This window comes from Girardinichthys multiradiatus, chromosome 9, assembly GCF_021462225.1.
Source record: "Girardinichthys multiradiatus isolate DD_20200921_A chromosome 9, DD_fGirMul_XY1, whole genome shotgun sequence".
Lineage (NCBI taxonomy): Eukaryota > Metazoa > Chordata > Actinopteri > Cyprinodontiformes > Goodeidae > Girardinichthys > Girardinichthys multiradiatus.
This window is the reverse complement of record NC_061802.1, coordinates 9,910,624-9,938,085: the sequence shown is the minus strand read 5'-3', so window position 1 is coordinate 9,938,085 and position 27,462 is coordinate 9,910,624. Positions and strand designations below refer to the sequence as shown.

Genomic DNA, 27,462 nt, shown 5'->3' with positions numbered 1-27,462 from the left:
TATTTTAATAGAAGTTGTTGATGCACATTTAGGTAAAATGTTTAGTATCATCTCCACTTAAGTTTTCTCTTTTTTACAGAGTACTCATCACATTATCAAAGGTCTGCAATTTGCCTGCAAGTACAGGGTCTCAGTGGCAATGGTGGCTGATTCAGGGGAAGAAGCTATTGCTTGGGTTACAACCCCAACTTGCTCCTCTTTCAGGGTCAGAGGTGACAAAGCATTGCCCTGCAACAATGATGGTAAGAGATGCTGAGCAGATGTACAGGCAATAACCACTGACGTTTTATTTCATAGTTAAACTAGATAAGAGTTGAATATGGAGATATTATTACAAAATCAAACATATTGTTTTGATCCAGTCAAGCCAAAGGGCAATAAACAGCAACAACCAGAATGAAGTTAATATTTATTGTTACACAGATAAGAGGGTTTCCCGTCACCCGAATTTAAACACCACTTCGGGCGGACAAACCCGCATAAACCACTACAATGCTCACTGCAAAGTTAAGATGCGCTCGATTCACCGCCAAACGATCTCACGCAATCCAAACTCAAGATCACACAGGATCGGGTCTCAGATATTTAGGATTAACAGCGACATGGGATGTAAGTATTCAGGAAGTGACCCCAGAACAAACGGAGAACAAAACAAACAAAATAAATGGAAGGTTGTTAGCCCGCCCTCACAAGCACTAAAAGGAGACAAACAATCCAAACTGGGCAGACTAACAAAAGAGAAAATCTCTAAAAGGACAACAGGAAGCAGTGATAAAACTGTAAAAACAAAAATTACTAAATGCTTATTAAATCACTTTAATCAAATCAATCTAAAAACACATTAGAACCACCTGCATCGCATTAACCAGCACTCTAAAGTCAACCTTGATGTAGTAGATCTGGTGCAGCCCTACCAAATACAAATATAAAAAACAAAAACATACAATTAAATCTGAATAAAAGAGAAATTATCTAAGCCTACCTGCGGCGTCGAACAACCCCACGCAGAGGTAACGCTACCACCAGAACGTCATCAATAATGCGGCCCTGTATAAAACACCATGTCAGCACAGACTTATTAAGAATATCGATTTAAAACAATTTTCCTCCAAAACTACCACAGCCAGCAAACAGTGGAACGCGTGGCCCAACACACACACAGGAAATTAACACTTGGCCACCACCTTCTCAGCTTCCCTTTTATGGAGGCTCAGGCTGTGGAGGATAGGACACCTGGTGGTGCCACCTGTTACAATATTTTAACTTATCAGTGGTAATGATACTTAAAGTGGTCGGAACTAATTCGTACCTGTGTTGTGTGATAAACTGGAGAAACATTGAGTTCTATTTGTTTGTATCAGAGCGCCCCCTGGCTGCGAGAAAGGTGGTACTGCGTCCAGAACGGCTGACGGCAGACTTTCAACAAGTCAACGGTACCTTGCTCACAACGCTTCGCTGGAGGATGTCCCATCATGCACTGGGCTCTGCAGCAGTTGAGGGGTTCCAGTTTTTCTGGAGTCTACAATCTGAACTCAATCCAGCAACAGGAAGGCATGAAGATGCGGTTATCTCCCAGACCCAAACAATTGCACCGGTAAGGCCAGGCAAGTTTATTTATTTAGCAACATTCGTACACAAGGCAATCCAAAGTGCTTTACAGGACAGCAAAGGAAGGACAGAAAGAAAATAATAAAGCATAAGCTTAAAAGCATTACATAAAAGTAAAAAATGTTTTGAACAATTCATAAGTCAAAGGATGCAGTAATCAAAAATGTTTTCAGTCCTAATTTAAAGGAACCAACAGTTTCTGCATATTTCAGGTTTTCAGGAGTTCGTTCCAGAGCTGAGGTGCATGAAAACTAAATGCCTACTCACAAGTCATACTTGTTCACCCTAATTTAATCACAAAATGACACAAAGTAAATCCTATCTGCCAAATAAGATCTGGACCAGTTTAACACAGTACCAAGCAATTCTGCCCATTTTCCCAGCTTATCAATCAGTATGTTATGATCAACTGTATTAAATGCTGCGCTGAGATCAATACCAACACAGACGTTCTAGACCTATCACTATCAAGTTGTACTGTCTATCATTCAAAACATTTACCAATGCAATCTCCGTGCTGTAGTGGTATGATAAAGACTGTTTATAGTGACAGCATTGGATTAGACTAACTGGTGCAGGAAAATAATTCATCGTTCTGTCATGAGGGAGAATGTTGATCTGTGTGAGTTAGTGTACCCTCAATTTAGTATTAGTCATTATGTGTTAATATGTTATTTTTTTTCTTTTAACATAAAATAACACTTAATAATTTTTTTTAAATAAAGAAAAGTTGTGATTATCATTTCGTAGTTGTGAAGCAGTGTGATATTATCAACAGTGTGGTGCAAGCTCACCTTTAACAATTATATGTAATTTCAGCTCAAACAGTTCATATTCATTCATGAATTTTAATTGAATGAAGTTCAAAAATATATGTCATGGTATTTTACAGCTGTAAGCATGTCAGTTATGTTCTTCCCTTAGGTATGCACCTTAGGTAATTCTGTATTAATTTGTTTGCTCAAATTGCCGTACTGTAATTTGGTTGTATTTCAGTAAAACTTGTTTAAATGTTGTCTTGCTATAAATGAAAAAAAAAAAAAAAAGTTTGAAATTTTGCCTGTAAAGCAGCCTTTTAGTAGTATTTTTATTTAAAATCCTATTTATTGAAATAAATTAAAGACAACATCTCTGCTGTTAGTTTGATTATACTTACCTCTGCATAGACAGAGAAAAGCTAGAAGTAAGAGAATACACAAAGACGCCTTATATCCTGTTTGTCTCTTCTGTCGCTCCCCAAACAACAGGTTTGTATATGCAATTCAGATCAGCAATAAATCTTCAGACCTCTATAATGAAGATACAAAACAGTAGTTACACAGATGGATTACCTTACACAGTAGAGGCAGCTCGTCAGGTGAAAACTCAGCAGTAAATCTACAATTTAAGAACCAGGGACACTCTTCTGAAGACAGCAGTGTACACATTTTGAACAGTGAAAACAGATGGTTTAAGAGAAGAGTACATGAAACCATCTACACTAAATATGAAACATTTAACAAAGGACCCACGTGCCGTCTGTCTAACACCTGCATTGCAGCCTTGACTTGTCTTTCCAGTCGGTTCTATAATATTGTGACATGTGACCTAACCAACTCACATGTTGGCTTTGTTAGGAAGCATTTCCCCAGTAACAGTAACCCAAAACAATGAACCGAAGGACGATCTGGTCATGTGACCTTCAAGGCCTTATTGGTGTCAATTCAATTCAAAAATACTTTATTAATCCCAAAGGGAAATTAAATGTTGTTGTAGCTCATATTATGAAAGTTTCTTCAAAGAGCCGTTGTAGATGCTGATGGCTGTGGGCAGGAAGGATCTCCTGTAGCGCTCCGTCTTACAGCAGATCTGAAGAAGCCTCTGACTGAAGACACTCTGTTGTTGTAGGACAGTCTCATGAAGAGGATGCTCAGGGTTCTCCATTTTATGAAGAATCCTTCTTTCCCCAATGATCTCCAGAGGTTCCAGAGGAGTCCCCAGAACAGAGCCAGCCTTCTTTATCAGCTTGTTGAGCTTTTTTAAGTCCCTGGCTCTGATGCTGCTTCCCCAGCAGATGATGGCAGAAGAGATCACACTTTCCACAACAGACTTATTGAAGATATGCAGCATCTTGCTGCAAACACCAAAGGACCTAAGCTTCCTCAAGAAGTACAGTCTGCTCTGTCCCTTCTTGTTTCCACACCATGCCACAAAGCGGTCCACCACCTTCCTGTACTCAGCTTCTTGTCCATATCTGATCCACCCCATGACTGCAGAATCATCCGAGTATTTCTGCAGATGACAGAAGTCTATCTTGTACTGGAAGTCTGAGGTGTACAGAGTGAAAAGGAATGGTGATAGCACCGTCCCCTGTGGTGCTCCTGTGCTGCTGACTACCTGGTTAGACTCACAACCCTTCAGTCTCACAAACTATGGTCTGTTTGTCAGGTAGTCTTTGATCCAGGAGATTGTTGAGGCCTCCACCTGAGTCTTCTGGAGTTTCTGACAAAGCAAATCAGGTTGGATTGTATTAAATGGACTGGAGAAATCAAAGAACATGATCCTCACAGTGCTGCTGGCTTTGTCCAGATGACAGTGGGTTTGTTGAAGCAGGTCCTCCCCATGAGTAGAAATAACGAAGCATTTTGGATAATTGGGGAAACCTTTTGCTTAAATTGCTAATTTGACTTTGATTTAAAGCAGGCTTCAGTTTAAAATGTTACATTTAAAGCAGGGAGAGAAGCATATGTAATGTCTGATAACATATTAGATGAATAACTGGTCTCTATAGAGGCAGACATTTGTGCGTAACAGTCTGAACACCCGAGTGCGCATAGACATACGCAGCAGACCAGTTTTTTAGAGTAATATGTCGTCACTCTTTTCCATATTCTCTCCCAAACTGAGCAGCGTTTAAGATCACCAATGGGAATTATTTCAGGTTCATCATGTAAAAAGCAACATTGTTAAGTTCAAAGTTCTCCAAAAAATATTACTCAAGAACTCACTCATTTAAAAAACATATGTGCACAATTTTGTCAACAAATCCCAACAAATGTGATGCCCAATAAACTGCTATTGGTCAGAACCTTGCATGCCTTATTACCATGTGCAAAAGAACTGTTTGCACTGGATTTCCTGGCTACAATGGTCATAAACACAGTTGTTTCAAAATCTGTTTAGCCAAGATTGTATAACCTGCTTCCCAAATACAAGTACAGAACCATGACTCATTTGGTAATAGTTGTTCCATCCCTAAAAAAATATAAATAAATACAAGGTGGGAAATTTGCATTAACATGGGGTTGAATAAGGTCTCTGCTTTAGAATTATTGCCGTTTATCATATCTCTGTATCCAAGATTTATCTTTAACGTTGTTTTTTTATGCATTTAACTCCTGTGTCTTTAATGTTTTCTGTTTTTTTACCCCACGCAGTCTGAACGTTCTGTCACTGTTAATGGTCTTCAGGCTGACAGCATATACCGGGTGCAGCTCCAGGTGCTAACTGCAGGTGGCAGCACTGGAGCTGCCGTCTCAAAGACCATACACACCCCAGCAATTATCACCACGCTTTGATAGGTAATAGCATTTTTCCTTGAACTACGTGTATCCATGCGAGTATTTTATATTTATTTGTACCTTTTTTATGGTGACAATGGATCTTTTGCTATTACAGTTTTTGTTTTCCAATTGTATTTTCATGGTGCCACTTTACAAATGGATCCTGACTTGATGATGACTAAATTACCTCATATATTTATTTATTTTGATGACGCACAGCACTGGTTTATTATTCTTAAGGTGTCAAAAATGTGCTACTTTTTTTACATTTCATAATCTCATCTCTTCAAGGTCAAAACCACAAAACGGCTAATATATGCTGCACCATGGTCATCTTTTCCAGCTTCCACTTTTCTACTTTCTTTCATCGTACCACGTGATCTTGACTGGAGAAAACATATGCAAGAATTTTATATAAATTAAGTAAATTTTTCACAACTGTCTTTCACTTTAAACAAATACCAACATTATAAAAATTAAGAGTTTGAGCTTAATTTATGTAAAGAATTTACTTTAATATTTTGGTGGGTTTCTCAGCTTTTTTGTGAAGAAAAATTGACTCTACCTATATGTGGAACCAATTTCTGCATTACCTATGGGTTGTATTTTGCAGCGTAACATTTTTAAATGTTTCCTTGCATCATTAGTGACCATAGCCAGTGTGGGGAATGATGTATTGTAAAAGATGTCTGCTTTTGATAGGTGTTTGTATAAGACTGATTACCCTGACAACTTTACATCATTCAAGTCAAAAACACTTGTAAATAGACTTTGTTTCCTGATGTTTTTTGATACTGCTAGTAGAGAAACATATAGCACTGACCTTATGTAAAAATATTCATGTATAGCAACAGCATTGTCTTTTGTTTGGAAATATCTCAATATGCAAGCTCAAAAATTTTATTTGTTTTGGTTTTTTACATTTTTTTATTCCTTTTATACATTTTTGCTGTAAACGTTTGATGATTTATTTGAAAAGGCATGAAACAGCCAGTGTCATTCAACTTGTAATTACCATGTTAATATTTTCTATTTGGTAACCTCCAACTATTTAGAATTTTCTCATTATTCCTTTACTTATCTTATTTATTATTTTCTTGCCTACTTTGTTTTTGTAAATAAAGTTTATCAACACACAATGTCTGTTTTGATGAATAATAGTTATTATATTTTATATAAACAATAATAAAGGCCACTATAGATCACAATATAGTAACAATGGGAATTTTCACTCAAACAACAGGAAACTCAAGCTAAAAAACTAAATAATTGAGCAGGTGGCTGCAGATTTTATATTGTCCAAGTAAAAAAATTATGGAAATATCTCAGTTTTATTTCAGATGAGATCAAAATTAATGTATATTAATTTAATATTATTAAATAAAAATATATATATTTTAATGGCTAAATGGAACAAAGTAAATAAAATATTTTTTTGTATATAATATCACATAAGATTCAAACAATATTCAGTGTTTCCTATATTGATCAAAGCCAGGCTGAAGATAAATAAGTTTTTTTGTCATTCTAATAAAACGTGACGAAGAAATGCTATATGAAAGATCTACATACATTATCACAATACATTTGTATGATTTTTTTAACCCTTGCACAAATTGTTGAATAATTTCCACATACTGAAAGTTGTCTTGGAAAGGGACAAGAACACCGTTGCACTTTTTTAACATGGTAACATAGTTATGGAAAGAATAATATAAATTGATTTCTCAATTAAAGTTCACTGCATCCATAACTGGCTAGATTTCAACCGTACTTTATACCATTACTGTGATTATACTGTTCATGAAAGCACTTCATATCAGTAAATGTAAACTTATGTTGTTTGTAGACTCTAACTCACAGTTTCTTAATTGACAAAAAATGTTTTTTACATAATAATTACACGGGGTGACTTAGATGGTATCTTTTTATTTTATAAGGCTTAAATGACAGAGGTCTAAAGGTGGGGAAGTTTGGTAATATCTAAGTGAAGCCATCTGTACTTTCACACAGGTTCAGGCACATAGAAATTCTTGCTGATGGTTTGCCCTCTGACAGAACTCATAGACAAAAGAAAGCATAATGTTGGGTAAGGGAAAAACAAAGCAAACTGTTTCAGACTAAGAGCCCCTTTTTGCGTGTCTTGTGCTGACAGATTTGTCTCATTCTGTAGGAATGTGTATTTTTAAATTGCACAGTTCAATAGGTCAAACTAGGGGAGGCGAAGTCTGAAGTCAAACATTTAAATAAGGGTGGCTGAGAAATTAGCCAGCTATTTTGATTACACTGAACAATATTAGAAAATTGTAAAAAATGTCATTTTATTTAAAGTTTTCAATTAATGTTTTGTATTATTCTTTAAAATTCTGAACACATGAGAAAATATTTTAAAAATAATAATCTTAATTGTTCTAATAACTTAAAACAAATACTGAGGGATATTATCAAAATTCAGACATTAAATTGTTGACGAAGGTAATTGCAACTTCTTCCAAATCTCCGAATTTAATAAAAGTAAATATACTTTGAAGAATCTGAAAAAAATTTAGAAAGAAAGAAAGAAAGAAAGTTAAAACGAGGTTGCTGTTAGGAGGGGTTATATTTTCGACACCACATCGGACGTCGCTCACGTTGAAGAGAAGAGGCCGACGTCATGACGCAATGAAGGGGCGACGAAAGCTCGGATTGTTTCTTCAAATCGTGGCCAGACGGACCGAGGTTAATATTTTTATAGACAAGGTGGCGTATAACGACGTCTGTTTTAAATTTATGCTCTGGTTTTCGCTTGTGCAAACGGTTATTTCCCTGAATCCGAAGGCGTATCTCCTTCCCGTTCATATGCTTTCGCACTTCCCTCTGAAAATGGTGGAAATTGCCGCTTTGTGTTTTGTCTGCAGCTAGCCGAGACAGCTAGCTTCAGGGAAATGGGGAAACTTATGCAAAACTTTGTGAAATGTTACACTACAGTTCAAGAAATTAATTGTTGATGATTGATAAAGTTTAATAAACGTGGATTTGCTTCATTTGTCCGATGCAACATGGCAGATATTCCTAATTAAGGAGGTAGTGCTAATTATCTGCTTTACAGGAATTGTTAGTTTCTGTCGTCACTGACAGGGATGCTAAACACTAGTGGGCTTAAGAGCAAAACATAGGATGGTAAAGTTTCGTTGCTATGTTGCTTGCGTTTTGCTAATGTTTTCTTCATGTTCGTAATGAACACTTCTCGAAGGGCAGTTGTCATTTCAAGCGTTTTTTGATTTTTGCACGACAAATCAGGCAGTTGATTTTTTTGAATTACCATAGCAACTAGAGCCTTACGTGCATCTCAGTGAATTAGAATTTAACTGAAAATTAAGTTTTTGTTAGTGATTTAATTCAAAAAGTGAAACTCAGATAGGTTGAGTAGGCTTAAGGTGACATGTTTCATTTGTTTAAAAAAATATTATATCACACATGACATATGGGAACAAGTACAGAAGTGCTACGTTGTTTTGATGGTATGGCCTACATTAGGTGAGAAAGACTGCTGACTTGGCAATATTTGTAGCATTCACACAATGGACAATACGTTGCCATAAGGTTTTGCCGCAGAGGTAAAGATTACACAGGAGTAAAATCAGCCAAGTTGTAGATCAAATGCTTGTCACATCCCTTTAAATAATTGGTACAATGTACTGTGAAGGTGGAAGTGATAATGGCTTATTGTATAAAACACTTTATGACAGATGGAGGATTTTGTTTCTTTTTTGGCATCACTAAAATATCAGGATTAAAGTTGTATTTGCAAAAATCTGATAGCATCTGATCATTTTGAGCACAATGGTGTCTATCTGTACAAGCATTGTTTATGTGTTTTTTTTCTGCAAAATGAAAACAGTTCATCTGCAAACTGGGCAATTTGCTTAATATATCTCCCTTTTTCCATGCAATCTGTTTAGGAGACCATGGTGCTGCTCTGATCCTGGGGTCCCCTTTTCTTTTGTCCTGTGCTTGACTCTTGTCAAAATTATTTTTTCAATAACACTAAGAGGACAGTGTAAGATGTAAAAGGTGGAGCAAATAACTTCATTGGTAAGCCAGCACGCTGAAAGGGAGGAGAGGAAAGCAGTGTGGAGAGAGGGCATTGGGGATGGGGTTAAAGAGCCAAAGGCGGACGTCATGGTTCACAGCAGCTCTAATTCCCCAATGACAACGCCATCTGCCTCGCTTCACCTGACTGTTTCTTCTAAAGCACCTCTTTTGGTGTCGTGTTCCAGAGGTGCTTCAGAACAGGATCTAAACCAGACCTCCAGAGACCTGACTTCCCATTCAGAATTATCACAACCTTTTACTCAGAGTGCTGCTGATGCTCATCGCCATATTGTAACCACGGCAAAAACATTAAACGCTAAGTCAAGTTCAGCATCCAGCCGGCTCCACACACAGGCACCAAGCTCTGCTCAGGACCAACTCAATGGCCGTAGATCAGGCAGGAAAAGGACTCCTAAGGCCTGTGATTGCTGTGGCCCCAACAGTAGGGGGCACAATGTTGAAACCTCAGGCAGAGGTAGGGGAAGGGGTAGAGGTAGAGGGAGGGGAGCAAGCAGAGACCTCGGGGACACCCCTCAAACAAAGCCATCACAGTTGACAGCTATCAGGAACTTTAATTTAAGTGGAGAAAATACAGAGGAAATAGAAGATGAAGATATTAGACTGGGAAATTTACAAACCTTAGTACTTATGGCTGATACCCAGCCACAAAGCCCTGCCCCCAAGCCGGTTCCAGCCATTAAACAAGATGGACCAAAAAATAACTGTGGTGCTCAAACAAATGGAGCCGCACTGAAAAAGGAGGACGTCTTGATGGCACCCTCAGGGTTGCCTGTTGAAGAAGAGAAGGGAGGTGTAGATAAAAGGGATGTGGACCCAACGATTTTAGGACCGGCTCACGGGGGAGTTATAGTGGTCAGAGGTCGAGGTAGGGGAGCAATGATGGGCAAAGGTCAAGGCAGAGGAGCTGCAATGGGGAGAGGTCGAGGCAGGGGAAGAGCGGTAGGCAGAGGTCAAGCAAAAATGGAAGGCATTGTTCAAATAATAAGCAAAGATAAAGACCATTTTACAAGTTTGAGAACAGGTGCCTTAGCTGAGTCAGTGTTGGTGGAAGAACCAGAGAAAATACAGGATGTACAGACAGTCAATGAACACCAAAAAAACTCAGCTGCAGGTAAAATTCTTATTGGAAATGGAGAATTGGTACACCTGTCTGACTCGGAGGACGAGATGGAGGAAGACAATATAGTTGTGACTGAACTTGCAGATGGGGTGCTGACCATCGCACAGAAATCTACAATATTAGAGACTTCTGAAGACCTGGACTCTGAAATGCAGGTGGACCAAATGCATGATGGTATAGACCAGGTTTCTTTACCAGTACCACTGCCAAATGGAAATGTTGCCTCACCAAGAAACCATGATCAGACATCTTTACCTGTGGAGGTGAAAACCTCCAGCTCCGCTGTGCTTGCTCCTTTAAACCCTATAACAGTTAGCATGGAGCACTCCTGGGCATTAAGAGACCACAGACTGTACTGTCATCCTTGTTCATGGGCAAAAGATGAAATGGATAAAATGCTGATACAAGATCAGGCAGAAGATAAAGTGATGGACACAGATATACAGAATCAAGAGAGATTGGAGCAGCTTAAAGATGCTATCCAAGGTAAGACATGTTTTGTAAAACTCCATTTCAAAGTGTGTCAAAACCAGCAGGCATATACTGTATATGCTTAGTCTTCTCTAAATAAGTTGTCATAATTGGAAGACATTTTCACCCTTTTCACAATAACTACAGGTTATTTGATAGAGGTAGTTTTGATTCCAACAAAAAGTGAAGAAACAATTTATCCAGATTTACAGATCAAAGCATATATCTCTAACCTTTGTAAAATTTGTATCAATACAAAACTGCATCAAATTACTTCTGGCTGGTTGTTGCAATTTTACATGGTGAAAGATCATTCCCTTTATGCTTGGCATATTCGGTCCAATTGGACGGATTGGTGCATCTCCCGGACGACACAAGCTAATGCTAGCTGTTTAAACATTAGCTTCATGGACACGGACAGCATGGACACATGCAACACTTTGTTCTACTGTGGTACAAATGAACACGGACATTTTAATCAGCTGACTGCTCAGTCGGCTACTAAATAGTGAAGCAATTAAACAAACCAGTACACCCCACCCCATTACTTTTGTTCATTTGTAAAGGCATTGGAGGCTATTGTGGCTAATCATAACACAAGTATATTTTGGAGCCAGGCTGAAGCTGACAATTTTAGCAGAAAAAGGTAGGAACCAGTAGCAACCTACTCTGCTGCTAGAATTGATCACTAAAGAAAATATTGTGCAAAATTAGCAAAACGACAGGAATTGTACAGGACTGCTGCTGAATACATTTGCATGGACTAGATCCATGTTTACTCTGCAAAATACAGTGAGGAGAACAAGTATTTGATACACTGCTGATTTTGCAGGTTTTCCCACTTGCAAAGCATCTAGAAGTCTTTCATTTTTATCATAGTTACTCTTCAACTGAGTGACGGAATCTAAAACAAAAATCCAAAAAATCACATTGTATGATTTTTAAGTAATTAGCATTTTATTGCATGACATAAGTATTTGATCTCTTAACAACCAGTAAAAATCCCGGCTCTCATAGTCCTGTTAGTTCTTCTTTAAGAAGCCCTCCTGTTCTCCACTCATTACCTGTATTATCTGCACCTGTTTGAATTCGTTATCTGTATAAAAGACACCTGTCCATAAACTCAGTCAAACAAACTCCAACCTCTCCACAATAGCCAAGACCAGAGAGCTGTGTGAGGACATCAGGTATAAACTAGTAGACCTGCACAATCCTGGGAAGGGCTTCAGGAAAATAGCCAAGCAGCTTGGTGAGAAGGCAACAACTGTTGGTGCAATTATAAGAAAATTGAAGAAGTTCAAGATAACAGTCAGTCTCTGTTGATCTGGGGCTCCAAGCAAGATCTCACTTCTTGAGGAATCAATGATCATGAGGAAGGTGAGGGATCAGCCCAGAACTACATGGCAGGACCTAGTAAATGACCTGAAGAAACCCGAGACCACAGTCTCAAAGACCATTAGTAACACACTATGTCGCCATGGATTACAATCCTGCAGCGCACGCAAGGTCCCCCTGCTCCAGCCAGCATGTGTCCAGGCCCGTCTGAAGTTTGCCAGTGACCATCTGGATGATCCAGAGGAGGAATGGCAGAAGGTCATATGGTCTGATGAGACAAAAATAGAGCTTTCTGGTCTAAACTCCACTCACCATGTTTTGAGGAAGAAGGATGAGGACAACCCCAAGAACACCATCCTTACCGTGAAGCATGGAGGTGTAAACATTATTCTTTGGGGATGCTTTTCTGCAAAGGGGATAGGATGACTGCACCGTATTAAAGGGAGGAGGGATGGGGCCATGTATCTGGAGATCTTAGCCAACAACCTCCTTCCCTCAGTAAGGGCATTGAAGATGGATCATGGCTGCGTCTTCCAGCATGACAACGACCTGAAGCACACAGCCAGGGATCAACTAAGGAGTGGCTCCGTAAGAAGCATCTTAAGGTCATGGAGTGGCCTAACCAGTCTCCAGACCTGAACCTAATCGAAAACCTTCAGAAGGAACTGAAAGTCTATATTGCCCAGTGACAGCCCCGAAACCTGAAGGATCTGGAAAGATCTGTATGGAGGAGTAATCCAAAATCCCCGCTGCAGTGTGCAATCCTCGTCAAGAACTACAGGAAACGTCTGATATCTGGAATTGCAACAAAGGTTTCTGTACCAAATATTAAGTTCTGTTTTTCTTATTTATCAAATACTTATGTCATGCAATAAAATGCAAATCAATTACTTAAAAATCATACAATGTGACTTTCTGGATTTTTGTTTTAGATTCCGTCACCCACAGTTGAAGAGTAGCTATGATGAAAATTAAAGACTTCTACATGCTTTGCAGGTGGGAAAACCTGCAAAATTAGCAGTGTATCAAATACTTGTTCTCCTCACTGTATGTTTTGTATGCGCTAGATCCATGTTTGTTTTAAAGCATAATTTATTTCAGTATAGAATGATGCTTTGTCTCTCCCTCAGTAGTACAATTTATTTGACAAATAGAAGCACTGAATCAAAGGTCCTCATTTTCATGATGAATATTAAAATATATACTAAGTGTTTTCTTGTTTACAAATAGGAATGAAACACAGACCTGAATTGTCCCCCTACTTATTGGTTTGTCCTAAGGAAGTTATAACATTGTCATAGTAATTAATCATATTTGTTTGTATCTAATTTGAAATTTTTGTATCTTGACAATCCTACTATATACAAATCAATCTATTTTCAACCAAACTAAGCCCTACTCTGGAGAAAACATTATTGTCTAAACATTACCCAACTACTTGAACATGTAAAGGGTTATGGTGACATTAATTATAAAATTAGATATGCATAAAGCTCATTCTATGCTTTTCATCTAGCAGCACTAAAGAGATAAAAGAAAACACAAGTGGAAACAGTAAAATAATTCCACACTTAGGACATTAGACAAAAGATGTAATCCATACAAAGAATATTAAACATGAAATCTAAATACAATTAACAAGAAAATTGTGAAAATTATGTAACTTATATTTCATTTAAAAGGCATTTCCGTGGTCTATTGACTGGAGTGTAATTTAAATGTAACTGTTTCATAATTTGGGCACTCATAACCGATGAGAAGTTTGATTTGTTTTGTATGAAGCAGTAGAAGTTGTCAATTAATTATGATTACGTTTTCGTTACTGTTAACAAATACAAATACTTTAAATATTTATTTAGACAATGATAAAATTGTAAGGCTCTTGTGTTAACTTGAAAAAGGTACCAGATCAAGCAAAATGTCACAATTCTGCACAACCTATTTTGCAAAACCAATAGCCTTTAAATAGAAGAATGAGAAGAATATTGTGCTTCCCACTCAATATTATAATATATAAGATACAGATAAATCAAGAGTTATAAACCACTCCTGACAAACTACTTCACAAAGGCTAGTAATGTTCGAAATAAATTAAGATATTTCACTTTAAACAAAACAAAACAAAACAAATTTCCAAGTTTATTATCATCTATCAAAAATACTAGGACAGCAGCTAATGATTATTTTAGCATTTGAGTATTATGAGTATTTTGACGATTAATCGGATAATCAGGGGAAAAAATGAGCACATTCTGCAGATATTTCATTTAACTACTTTATTAGATTTTATGAGTGATAGAAATGCATAAAAGAGAAAATGCTAATGAACAAATAATTCAGTTCTATTTTGTTTTCTAAATCTATCTTTTAATATTAATTTATTTTTCCCTTTTCGGTAAATAAAGTATTTTTGAATTGAATTACGTTTTATTGCTTAAAATGCAATAACATACCATATCTTTAGTATACCGTTGAACTTTAGTAGGAAAGGATGCATCTGCAGCCAAAACAAAAAGTTCTAACATGGAGGGGAGAAGTTTCCTGCTCAGCATGGAGGATGTGCTGTTATGGAATGATAATTCAGTTTTGCAGTACACGCACTGTGCTTTCTTTTCTGTTATGTTTAATGTGATCCCACACTTTATACACTTTCTGTCGTTTTCGGATGGAACACATAGCGCTAAGTAGTTAAAGTTTAACGTAGCCTCGAGGCAGATAATTTGCCTCAAGAAATCTTAATAATAGAGGTGCTCGAATCATTCAAGGAATCGTTTCAGCCCTACAAAGCACCAAACGAAACCTGTGTTGTGGAGTTCTTTCCAAAGTTGAGAGAGGATCTGGAGTTACAGTATTTTTTTATTGGTTGATGTAAATATGGTAAATTTAGAATTTTGTGTGTTAAGAGGCAGTTTCTTTAGACTTTTGGAAATATTTTCAAGATGCCCTGAGAGTCCCCAGAGTTGGGGTTAGATAAGCTAGATCTCTCAAAGCAAACCCAGATGTGTTGAATCTACTTCATGGTATAGCGCTCTTCATGTTACACAACTGTTTCCCAATTTAAGATAAATTCACATTCATTATTTGTCTGAGAAATATGTTGATTTTTAATTGGTGCCTGTAGCAGGGATAAAAGACAATAGAAGAGCACATACCTTAAATAGTTGCCAAAGACAATCCCACTTCATTGTGTCTAAAGGAGCAACAGCTAATCTTTGGTTTATTTTTTGCTGACACGCTTAGTCCTCCATCTCAGCTCATAACACCTGCATATGGCATTTATATCTAGATCAAGAAGTGGCATCTGTTTTGTTTTTTTCTGTCCATGTCTTATGCTGCATTTCATTTACCTCGTAATTTGAAACTGGGAAGTCGGTGTGACATATTCTCCGAGTTGTTAGTGTTCCAATTTCCATCTTGTCTAAAAGTTGGAAAAAACATGGATAGTCTGTTCTTCATTGCTCATACATGGCCACTCTTAAAACAGTAGCAATAACAGCAGTTATGAACAGGTTCCAAGTCCTTTCCAGCGAGTCCCCCCCCCCCTCCCAGCATGCCATTTATATTACATAGGGTAAGGTTAGAACTTGCTTGCATAAGCACTCAAACCTCGTAAGGCTTAGCCCATACAATGCATTCTGAATCATTTATAGCATTGGAGTTCAACTTTTTTAAAATCATGGCAAATCCAGTGTTTCCTAAAATTCTTAAACTCTTGCTGGAGGAAGCATTTCATTACCGATGTATGATATGAACATCCCATGTCCTTAGACCAAATATGTTTTCAACAGAAACATATTAATTCCCATTTTAAGAGTGAACAGAGCATTTTATGTGAATTGTATAAAATCTTTGTCATATAATTTTCAAAATATTCTCAATTCACCATGTCTATAACGGCAATAATATGCATAGTTTATGATGCCCCTGAATGTAAAGGTTTTTCAACATAAAATTATAAATCGTTATTTATGTATTACAAGCCTTTAATGACCTGTAATTAAAAACTCATTAAAAATCCATGTTTCATCATAAAATTCCCAAAGTATTCTCAGATGACCATGACTGTTGAAGGAAAATTGTGCGTATTTATTCAAGTCCCTGGATTTAGTGCTTTATACACAAGAAAACAGTTAACCATAATTTCTATGTATGTGGCCAATTTGAAAAATTCATTAAAAATACATAGTTTGCCAAAAAAGGACCATTTAACCAATTCTCAATTAACCAAGTCTATATCCGCAATGATATGCATTGTTTATAATGTCCCTAGATGTAATGGTTTTTGAACAAACAAATTCTAAACCTGAACTTAGACCTGAATTTAAATATTCATTAAAAATCCAAATCATAAAATTTCCAAAATATTCTCAGATGACCTTGTAGGAGGACCAATATAAGTGTTTATTCAAGTGCCTGAATTAATTACCTTTTCAACCAAAAATTGTAAACGGACATTACAGTACTTAGCCAAATTCAAAGATTCATGAAAAATATTTAGTAATTCATAAAATTCTCTAAATATTGTCAGATAACATGTCTATATGTGGAATGATATATACATTGTTTAACATGTCCCTAATTTTAATAATTGATTTAACAAGAATTTTAAGCTATCATTTTAATGACATTAGTAATATTAAACAAAATCAAAAAATTCACAAAAAACCATAGTTTGTCAGAAAAATCTCTAAATATTCACCAAGAACATCTTTTAATGAAGAATATGCCTGACGTTTATTCTTTCCACTTTAATTATTTTCATCAAATTTAATTTATAATTGCTATCATTGATTAGCATATATCTTTATAAATTATTCGTACACAGGTGGGCAGTCCAAACTGAACAATGTTTATTGTTATGGGGAATATAGGCCTTGTCTACTTAAGTAGTGTGCAAAATTCCACGGTGATTGACTTAACAGAACTGGAGACACAGCTGCTAATTTTATTACCAAATATCGTACATTTTAGTGACGCACTTTGAGATAGAACTTTAACTAGAATAGGTACTATTCAGGATTATGCGCAGAACATATCCTGAAGGTTTAAGGATTTTTTATAAGTGAAAGCTCAGAAGTATATTTTTGCAAATAAGCCACGCCCACTTTAGCCAATCATTACCATATTGATAACCTAGTCTCTAGGTGGTGTCCTGAAGGAATATACCAAATTTCCATTTAGCCATTTTGGCTATATAAATAGCTCTTGCTTATAGCACCCCTAGGCTTGGATCCCTCTAAAAATGAGTACATAGCTTCAGTTTGACCTTATGCACTGTTGGTATGAAAATGATTTTTACATCTTTATCTATTTTGAAGTTGGGCCTTTTTTAGCCTTAATAGTAGTTTGTTTGCGTATAACTTGCAAACTGAAAACAATTTGAAATCCGTTCCATTTCATTTCATCGGCTATGTCTGCAGTCTTACCAGGCCCAGTTTCACTTTGATTGGCTTTAGCCCTAAGGAGGAATTAACGAAATAGGTTATGCTTATTCCGCAACATTGTTGCCAGTTAACTTAAGTCTACGATTTTTTTTCTTTTAAAAGCTCGTAGGAAATAAATCTAGCTAGGCGGAAGTGGGTATGGCCAATTACAAAGATGCAGAATCATCCAAGGAACAAAGTGATATAAACCTTTGAGGTATGGGACTTACAGTTTGGAAGTTATAAGCCCAAATGCGTTGTCATACGTAATAGTGTCCCCTAGTTATTAATTGGTCTGAATTTTAGTATCTGAGTAGCAGTTGTAATTTCTTACTAGGTTGTCAGTGTTTTTCCATCATTTTCTGGATCTTGTGCATATAAACAGCTTTGAAACGTTTCGTCTTATAAACACTGAAAAGTTGTACGTATAGGACCCACTAAGTGTTACATAAATAACAAAGAACTACAAAAACAGTCAAAATAAGAAAGTTTTAGTCACTGATATGGAGAGCAGCCATCTTGAATCCAGAAGTTGGGTATGGCTGTGTTGCTCTGACTTTCCGACTCAAATTTCTGAATTTCAGGGTCGTTGAAATTGAAATTTTCTATTTGGAGGTCGGAAATTCTGACTTCTGAGTACAATTGGAATGCAGCATTACTACTTGGTTGTGTAGCCTGGAAATAAAGCAAAACAGTCTGCTTGTTGTGGGTTAGCAGCTCTGGAAGTTGAAATGAAAGCACGTTTATTATCAGGGAATCTTCTGTATGTGTTGCTGGTTCCTGAAGCAGGAGCTCATATCCTTGTACAGACAGGGAATAGTGGAAGCTCTCAAAGACCTTTCTCACAAAGCAGTTCGGCAATATGGCTCCAAAGACTAGCCCCTTTTTAAGCTAAGAGTTCCTGTCCCTTTTTATTATGTTCTGTTTCAATGCCTATTTTATGCCTTAATATTATTAAGGGCTGTATTCCGTAGCTATAAATGTATGTGGGAATTTTATAATATCTAAAGTGTATCCAGTCTTGACCTGAAATCACATTGCATTGTACTTTTGTCTTTGTTTCCTTTTTTCTGTAAAAAGCTTTGAATTACCTTGTGTATAAATGGTGCTATGCAAATAAAACTCACTTGCTTTCTGAATCTCATAATTTATTTCTTTTAAAATCACAATCCTATTAATGACGTTTCTTTTTTTCTTTTTTCTAGAGTTTCTGGAGAGCTTCTATATAAAATATGGGAGCTTCATTCCTCTTACTGAATCAGATGTCCTGGAACACCTGAAAAAGAAAGGCAACTCTGTTGTCAGCTGCAAGTTAGTAAAAACACAAGCATGTACATTATTAAAAAGAAATGTAAAATGTATCTGTTTTTTTTCCCCAAGGACACGTTTGTCTATATAGTAGAAAACCTAACAAATTACTGAACAAAATTGCCAAAAATCTCAGGAGTTTATAGATAGATAGACAGACAGACTTTTTATGCGTAACTGATGTGGTCCCACACCTCAAAATAAATGTGAGGTGCCTGTATACATTGCAAAAAGTTGGAAGTTCCAAGTTGAAAACAATCAGCGGGAATCTTGGAAAAACACAGGTTCCTCAGTAAAACCAAACTCAAAATCCGACAGGGCTGCCATGCATGTAAGGCATAGTAAAACCTGCAGTATTTGCAACTCAGACAAGTGACCATGTTGCTTGTTTTTTAAAACGGTGAACACGTTGCTCCTCTAAAGAGAAATCTATTGTTATGAATGTTTATAAAACAAAAATCCTCTCGGGAGAAAATAATTCAAACCTACATGTTTTTACACCCCTGTGTGGAAAACGTGATTGCTCCCTAAACCTGATAACTGGTTCCGCCACCTTTTATCCGCAACAGATACAATCAAGCATTGGAGATAACTGGCATGAGTCTTTTACAAACGCTGTGAAAGAATTATGGCCCGCTCTTCTTTGCAGAATTGTGGTAATTTACTCACACTGGAGGGTTTTCAAGTATTGACCTCCTTGTTCAGGTCATCTCATGGCATCTCAGTCAGATTCAGGTCAGGACTTTGACTCGCTCATTCCAAAGTGTTTATTTAGAATTGCTTTTTCACACAGGACCATTACCGTGGCGACATTGGTAGGGGTTCGTCCTGTAACCGGCGCCTGTGTATCGCAGCCTCACTTCTGTCACTGTGCCCTAGAGCAGCTGTGGCTACAATGTAGTCTACCACTGTCAGTGTGTGAATGAATGGGTGAATGACTGATTTTTGTATAAAGTCCCCAGAGACCCCAAAGTGCTATACTATGCTGTTTATGCAGCATCATAACATCTGTTTTATTTTTGTGTTGTAAAGCCTTAATCATAACTAAAAGACATGATATAATGTGTATTGAGGACTTTGCCAGTTTTCAGCTTATTCGCATGTTGCCTATGTACTTAGATTGGATCACATTTATCATAAAAATGAAAATGCATGTTTAATTTCCAAGTTTGTACCAGCTTTTTGTTCATTACAAACTGATGTAATACTTTAAATACCAGTAATGAAAAAATAAAATAGATTCTATACTGAACCCCACATTTTTGTTCTGTGCTTGTTTGTCATCTGTTTTAGTGAGGTGGACATCAAAGGAGAGATAACTCGATACAAGGCTGGCCTGGCATCTGTTCCCGTTGCAGGATTCATGGTCACATATAATAAACACAATCTGAGACTGGAGGACCTTGGCACCCTGGAGGATCAGAACTGGCTTAATGATCAGGTAAAGAAAGGTGGCTAGTGATTATAAATACAATCTTCTTGCTATTATGTCAGTTATTGAATTTTTAAGGAAGAAATCCACTTCTTGTATATCCTCTAAACTATTTCCTGTACATTATGGTCAGGGTTTTTTAAATGATGTCTTTATGCATCCTGTTCTTTTATTTCTCAACTTTAGATTATTAACATGTATGGAGAGCTGATTATGGATGTAGCAGAGCACAAGGTATGTCTGTGTGTGTATAGGCCTGGACAGCACACTTTTCAGTTGCGGTCGGAAGTTTACATACGCTTAAATTCCCAAATTGTATTCGAACCTCTTCTTTTTTCTTCAAATTTTTGAGCATAGTCTAAACATTTTCTGTAGGGCCGTACGTTAGGGTTAATATATAAGACTTCTTAATCCATTCCAGAACCAGTTTTGATGCATGTTTGCTGTCATTGCCATGTTTAAGCAATTTATCATCATCATCATCAACTTTATTTATAAAATGCTTTAACACCAGAAAGAGCTAATCCAATGTGCTGAACATCAAAAGCAATAAAATAACAATAAGGCATGAAATAGGAAACTAAGCACACAATAATAATTTAAGAAACTTGCTAAAAAAACACAATAAAACGATGCAAAAACAGATTTAAAAAAATACCAGTACAAAATTAAGTAAAATCAGATCTCCGTTGGGTTGAAATCCAGTGAGTAGTTTTCAAACGAGTTTGTGAAGGGTCCTGTGGAATGTGCAAGGGTAGAGCGTCCCATAACTTCGGGGGCCCCAATAGAGAAGGCCCCGTCTCCTTTAAGCTTCCGCTTTAAGCTGGGAACCACCAGGAGCAACTGTTCAACTGATTAGTGGACCTAAGGGACTGATTGTGGGCGGTGGAGAAGCTCTACCAAGTAGGGCGGGGCCAAGTTAGTTAAGACCTTAAAACAAATAGAATGATTTTAAAATGAACTCTAAAATACAATGGGAGCCAATGAAGAGAAGCCAAGACCGGAGTATTATGCTCCCATGTACAGGTTCCTGTTTAGAGATGTGCTGCAGCATTTTGCACAGGCTGCAAACCAGCAAGTGAGGACTGACTGACTTCGAGATAAGTGTTGTGACTATGAATCTGAAAATATTATTTAATATTTATATTAATATTTTATTAAAGAATATTTTGGTCTGTTAAGGGTTGTCCTGTGAATACCAGCCCAGTAAGGCGATGGTATTAGGACAAAATAGAAAGGTGTGAGACGAGCTCTGACATTATTGAACAGCATAAACTCTGCACACATGGAATGAATTCACACAATTTCTTAAAATACAAGAATTTATTAACAAAAATAAGTCAACTCAAAGTCAAACATATTTCAATCAACAAACTCTTTACTATGCTAAAACAATCCAACTAAACTACCAAGCAGAATTAAAGAATAGGGAAGATTAATGGGCTATGTACAATATAAACATGATTAAGGAAGATTGAAAATCATGACCAAAAGAGTGATGCAACATTACCATGCAATGTTTATGTTTGAGAACCAATAATTATTTTGAAGAATCTGGAAATGAAGTTAAGTTAGTCTTGGAACTAATTTAGGCAATAATCAGCAAATGTTTAGACAACCATTCACAATGCAAGATCACATCAAATATTTTATTAAAATAATGTTTTAAAGAATGATCTGCTGAATAAAACCAACCTTCTGGATGACTAATTCTCAATGGCGTCTCATTAACTGCCTTTGTTTATTAAAATAATATTTAAAGAAATATTATTAAGGGAATAGTAAAATATTTAAGGGAACATTTTGGGAAAGAGCCAAATCTTTCTGGAGAAATGGGGCTTAATGGTGTTTACTAAGTTATCAGATTTAGTAAAATAATGTTTAGGGACTATTATTTACTAGCTTGAAAACTTACAAACTTTCTGTTAAATATTTCCTAGCAGGCAAGCACGTGTTCTTAGCTTGTTAGCAGTTAAAGCTAACAAAAGAAGCTTATAGCTTAGCACCAGAATCAAACACACACCTTTAAAAATACAGTTAATAAAAGGGTTAAAATGCATAAGCGCGGATGGGACGTTATGATCAATCTTCTGTGTTTAAAATCACCCTTCAAGTAAAGTTTGTCTTAACTTTAAAAACACACAAACAAAGAACACAAAACTGAGCACGTGTGCTGCAGATAGCCTGCTAGCACCAAAATAGCTGAGTTCAACACAAACTAAACCAAACTTCATAAAATGAAAAACATTTAGATCATCCTAAATATCTCTCTGCCCAAACCCTAACCTCGTATGTGAACCGTGCTGAGGAGGAGTTGTCCGGGCGACGACGAAGTTTGAAGAAAGCTCTGTGAACAAAAGGGTTAGCTTCCAGCTAACCTCCTTAGATGTTTGATGGCGCGGCTCGCTCTGTCCGCTGACCAAACGGCAAGTTACTGGTGACCACGGTGATGCGTCCGTTGTCCTCCTTCGAGAAACTGCTCCACTCGGAGTCGTAGAGACAGCTTCTCTGCCGGGAACTCTCTATAACTGCTTGATTCTGTAGGCCTCAGAGAGAAAAGTCAACCCAGGCTTGTACCTTAATTATCCCATTGAGAATGAATCTACCGGATACACGAACAGTGATTCATTAGTACTTAACTCAGTGCATATGATCGATGATCGTATGACACTCTCGGATCCAGTTGAAGAGTTATGTCTGTTTGCCAGCAAAGAGACATTAGCGTGCTGTGCCTCTCTGTCCAGGCCCCTGGGTGACACGCGTAGAAGAGATCGGACCATTGGAAAGGTGGGGGTTTTATACGGCCAGTGGCATCATGGGAAGTCCGCTGTTACCGCCCCCTTTTCATGTTTTAATCCATGGCTGTGGGTCCCAACAAAAGGAAATACAGTAATCCAATCGCGATGAAATGAAAGTGTGGATTACTGTTTCTAACTGTTGCCTTAAAAGGATAGCTTTTATTTTTGCAAATTGTTTTTTATTTTTGTTGCCGTGGGCCTAACATGCGTTGCCAGGGAGTCTAGATCAACCGGAGGGTTCTGACATCTCCCACTGTGTCCATTAACAAGAACCTCTGTCTTGTCCTAATGTTGTCACCATTTTTGACAATAGTACAGTTTCTTCTTGTGTGGAAGCCTCACTCCAATGATGGTGGTCAAATAGCTCAATCTTTGCCTGGCTTGTATATAAACCGTGTTTCCAGAAGACATTGAGCTTGGGCAACTGCATATTTCTATCGAGCTTGAAGATGTCAGTATTGCAGCTGGCACTTCTTTCTAGGTCGGCCCCTCTTAGTCTTCCAATTTATAATCAGCTCGGGCCTTGGTAGTTAAGTTGTTCCTGAACATCATAATGTCCTCTTATCTGAACGTGATGGTTTGGATCAAATGGTTGAAACATGGACACAGTTGGGTTTTCCAGCAGGACAGTTATCCCAAATATGCATCAAAACTGGATTTGGAATTGACAAAGCAGGCTGATATTTAGTTTCTGGATTGGTTCCAACCCACTTGAAAATGGATGGACTCTAAGATGAAACAACCCAATCAAATAAAATTAGCAAATTCTTTTAAGAAGAGGAGTCTATTTGGTATGTGTAACTTTCCCGGGTACATCAGAAAATTTCCAGAAAAGTTGATATATTTAAAAGAAATTTAAGACTTTAAAATGTCTAACAGATTTATTTTTCTTTCTTTTTGCCGCTACAGGTTCATTTTTTCAACAGTTTTTTCTACAAGCAGCTGGTTGCCAAAGGTTATGATGGTGTGAAGAGATGGACCAAAAAAGTAAGGAGGAAATTATGCTCCCAATGGCTGTAGCTTGATATTTTTATACCGGTCCAGCTCAGGAAAATAGAAAAGTTCAATATTTTTTGTCACCCATAGGTCCATTACACACTGAGTAAAACATTTCAACTTTTTTTCTTGTAATTTTGATGATGGTGTAATTTTGATATGGCTTACAGAAAATGAAACCCCAAAATTCAGTGTGTCAGAAAAGTAGAACATAACATAAAATCAATAAAAAAAAGGTATTTTAAACAGAAATGTCATTCCTTTTGCATGAATTACTACATCGATGCGGCGCGACATCAAAGCAATCAGCCTATGGTCCTGCTGAGGTGTAACTGCAGGTTATCTACATTGTTGGTTTTGGTGTCTCTCATCTTCCTTTTAACAATACTCCATAGATTCTCTGTGGGGCTCAGGTCATGCCAGTTTGCTGACCAGTCAAGCACAGTAACACCATGGTCATTGAACCAGCTTTTGGTAACTACCACATCCTGCTGGAAAATGAAATCTGCATCTCCATTCAGCTTGTCAGCAGAAGGAAGCATGAACTGCTTCCTGGTAGATGGACTTCAGAATACACAGGGGTAGATGTGCATTTTTTGAGATGTACCTGTACACGCCTCACCCTGCAGGAGTTTCATCCATTTTTGCTGCCAGAAATTAGGTTTTGATTGATGTCGGTATTTCATTTTCATTCTGGTTGAAGTGGTTTGTTTCTATATTCTAAATTCATTGTGCAAAATATGAACCATTTAAAGTCTCTAAACCTCTGTTTTGAAATGAAATATTACCAGACTCCTTGCAAAGGTAAACCCAAATCTTGTCTGGAGCACAGCAGCACACATTCTCTGTTTCCCCTTCTAATTAGTGCTGTTTTTTGGTTTTTTCTTTGTATATAAACTGTTTTTTTATGAATTTCTTTTCAGGTTGACTTGTTCTCCAAATGGTTGTTGTTGATTCCCATCCATTTAGAAATCCACTGGTCTCTCATCGCAGTCACAATGGCAACCAAAACTATCAGCTACTACGACAGCCAAGGCATCGTCTTCAGACACACCACAAATGTGAGTACAAGTACGCAAGATTATGAGTTGCAGATTATAATATGAGATTTTCGCTTTCTATCAAGACAACCGGCAAGGTTTTTGCCATAATCTGATATGAAGAAGTTCTGCTTTCTGTTTGTACAACTGTGTGGAAGTTTGACAGATTATTCAATACCCATGTTTTTGTTCCAAAAAAAAAACATGTGATGTTGTTTTGATGGCTTAATCCAGCCAAAACAGGTCGTTTTTTCTGACATAGCAGATACAAAAATATTTTAATTATTATATAACAATGCAGAAAACCACATTCAAATATTATAGCTCCAGGTAGGAAAATTGCAAGTTTAAGTCCTGGAAAAAAAACCTCAACCTTCCTAGTGGGAGCAAGGTTTTAAAGAAAGCATTACACCAGCAATCAGTTCCTGCAGTGGAAACGGACCTTTAGTTTAGGAAAACACTGCATTGAAATGAAAATAATCACCAATCAGGAAGTCAGCAGGTCTACATGGTGTTTCTATGAAGACATCATTTCACTCACAAGAACCTTTAATAAAAAGTAAAAGTAAAGTCTTGCTCTGGATTGTGGAGGGGTCTCATTGTCCCGTTCTAATTATACGTGTGTTTATGCTGTCCCCTCAGAACATTATGAAGTATCTTCAGTCTGAAGCCAGGGAGAAAAAACAGGCTGCTTTCCAGAAGGGCTGGAAGATCGCCATCATTAAGGTAGCTGACCCACGTCTGTTCATGCTGCTGAAATGTTTGTCACCTGGCATGGTTGAAGCCGATCATATAAATTTGTAATGTGGTATTTTAATTAACTTTATAAAAAACTTGCAGTTTCTGTGCTGCACTTAAAAAAACAGAACAGCTGCAGGCATGGAAAAATGTATAGAGATACAGAGCTTAGTTCAGGAGGCATTAACTGTCTTTTCCTGACTGACTTGTCCTAACAGGGTATTCCTCAGCAGAAAAATGACAGCGACTGTGGTGTTTTTGTCCTTGAGGTAAGCTGTTATTCCTGTTTCTTGTCTGTCTTTGTCTCGATTCACCACCAATATTTTTGTGCAATAGACGAATCATCTAAGTTCCCTCTTTAATCTGTAAGGGTTATTTTCCCCTCACTGTTTGTCTTTCCTTTTTGCCAGTACTGCCGTTGTCTCTCCGTGAAGCAGCCACTGCTGTTCAGCCAGAACGACATGCCTCAAATTCGGAAGAGGATCTACAAGGAGCTCTGTGACTGTCATTTCAACGATTAAACGGCTGCCTTCACCCAGTGTGCGCCTCCCAGGTCACGAAACTGGCTGTCCTGTTCTTTCACATGACGTTTTGACTGACTGTCGGGCTGCATAAGCTAACAGAGCTTGGCCATCTGTACTTTCAGGGAGTCCTTACTGCCATCTGCTCCTATTATTGACGAGCAGAGCAGTTTTTGCTGACTTCTAATGACTTTGGGAGGTCAAAAGTCAGTCTGTACTTAAGCTGATTTGGTTTTTTCTTATTATTTTTCTTACAAAGAGCTACTGAAGTGGCCCCCTACTGACCCTTGGAAAAAGTGCTGTTTCAGGACAAGTTCATTCTGCTTCTTGCATTGACCACCCTGAGAGGATTTTTTGGCCCAACAAGAGCAGAACACAGTACTGACTTTGACTGAAGTAACTGTTACACCAACCTGTACCAGTTGGACGGGCCTTTCCTCCTAAAACGGAGTGGCCTTGCCTCCCAGAAATATGTTTTAAATTGATTTTAACAGTTTGTTTAATGCTGGACGTTGCAGCTCTAGTATGTGTTCGGTCAGTTAATATGCATATTTTATAACATATTTTAAGATTTTGCATTTGCGATACAGTGGAACAGCTGTCCGCCTAAAACTTGAAGGGTTAAGAGTTGACTTTGTTATTGTGGACTTTAAATTGCACAGATACAGGCCTGTTGATTGAAGTCTGGAATATAAACTGAATGTTCTCATCATGTTCTGTTTTTCTTCCATAGCACGGGATGATAATGGCTTCTAAACTGGGATCACATTTTTGTTTGGTTTAACTGCAATCCATTTCCAAATAAAATTCCAGTTTTTTGAGCACATTACTCCAATTTTTTTTCTTTTGCTGTCACCGCATATTTATATAAAGTTTTCAATATTTTCCGGCATTTATGGTCAGAACATTTTCTAAGTTTAGGATTCTTTCAGGTAAATAATTTAAAGCTGCATGTCTGGCAGCGTATTTAAGACTTCAGTCTTTATAATAAGCTTCATATGGATGCATGATCGCACACAGATGTGGAAAGCAATT

At 37.4% G+C, this 27,462-nt stretch overlaps 2 protein-coding genes across 7 annotated transcripts in view; both read left to right on the top strand.

Moving 5' to 3' along the window:
• anos1b (anosmin 1b) overlaps window positions 1–6,289 on the top strand; it is a 98,504-nt gene extending 92,215 nt beyond the window's left edge. The window contains exons 12-15 of the mRNA XM_047375832.1: window positions 80–242; window positions 1,362–1,594; window positions 5,025–5,168; window positions 5,442–6,289. Coding sequence (XP_047231788.1) covers window positions 80–242; window positions 1,362–1,594; window positions 5,025–5,165 — 537 coding nt within the window. The 3' untranslated portion in view covers window positions 5,166–5,168; window positions 5,442–6,289. The remainder of the gene's footprint in view (window positions 1–79; window positions 243–1,361; window positions 1,595–5,024; window positions 5,169–5,441) is intronic.
• Window positions 6,290–7,765: 1,476 nt separating this feature from the next.
• Window positions 7,766–27,256, top strand: LOC124873824. Of its 6 annotated transcripts, none has more exons than XM_047374808.1 (10): window positions 7,766–7,868; window positions 9,092–10,851; window positions 18,800–18,905; window positions 20,196–20,343; window positions 20,521–20,568; window positions 24,042–24,119; window positions 25,052–25,189; window positions 25,811–25,894; window positions 26,125–26,175; window positions 26,317–27,256. In XM_047374808.1, exons 2-10 carry the CDS (start codon window positions 9,312–9,314, stop codon window positions 26,425–26,427), a joined length of 2,304 nt encoding a protein of 767 aa, XP_047230764.1. In that variant the 5' UTR covers window positions 7,766–7,868; window positions 9,092–9,311; the 3' UTR covers window positions 26,428–27,256. The 6 variants fall into 6 exon arrangements, with proteins under 6 accessions (XP_047230764.1, XP_047230763.1, XP_047230768.1 ...); XM_047374807.1 differs by having other exon boundaries at window positions 7,795–7,889; XM_047374806.1 differs by lacking the exon at window positions 7,766–7,868 and adding an exon at window positions 8,521–8,666.
• The last annotated feature ends 206 nt before the right edge of the window (window positions 27,257–27,462 follow it).

Bases quoted from the DNA above. Each gene is read 5' to 3' on its own strand.
- LOC124873824 (XM_047374808.1), top strand. From the start codon at position 9,312: ATGGTTCACAGCAGCTCTAATTCCCCAATGACAACGCCATCTGCCTCG. The intron at 18,906-20,195 runs GTTAGTAAAAAC...CATCTGTTTTAG, and splicing joins AACTCTGTTGTCAGCTGCAA to TGAGGTGGACATCAAAGGAG. The intron at 20,569-24,041 runs GTATGTCTGTGT...TTGCCGCTACAG, and splicing joins TGGATGTAGCAGAGCACAAG to GTTCATTTTTTCAACAGTTT.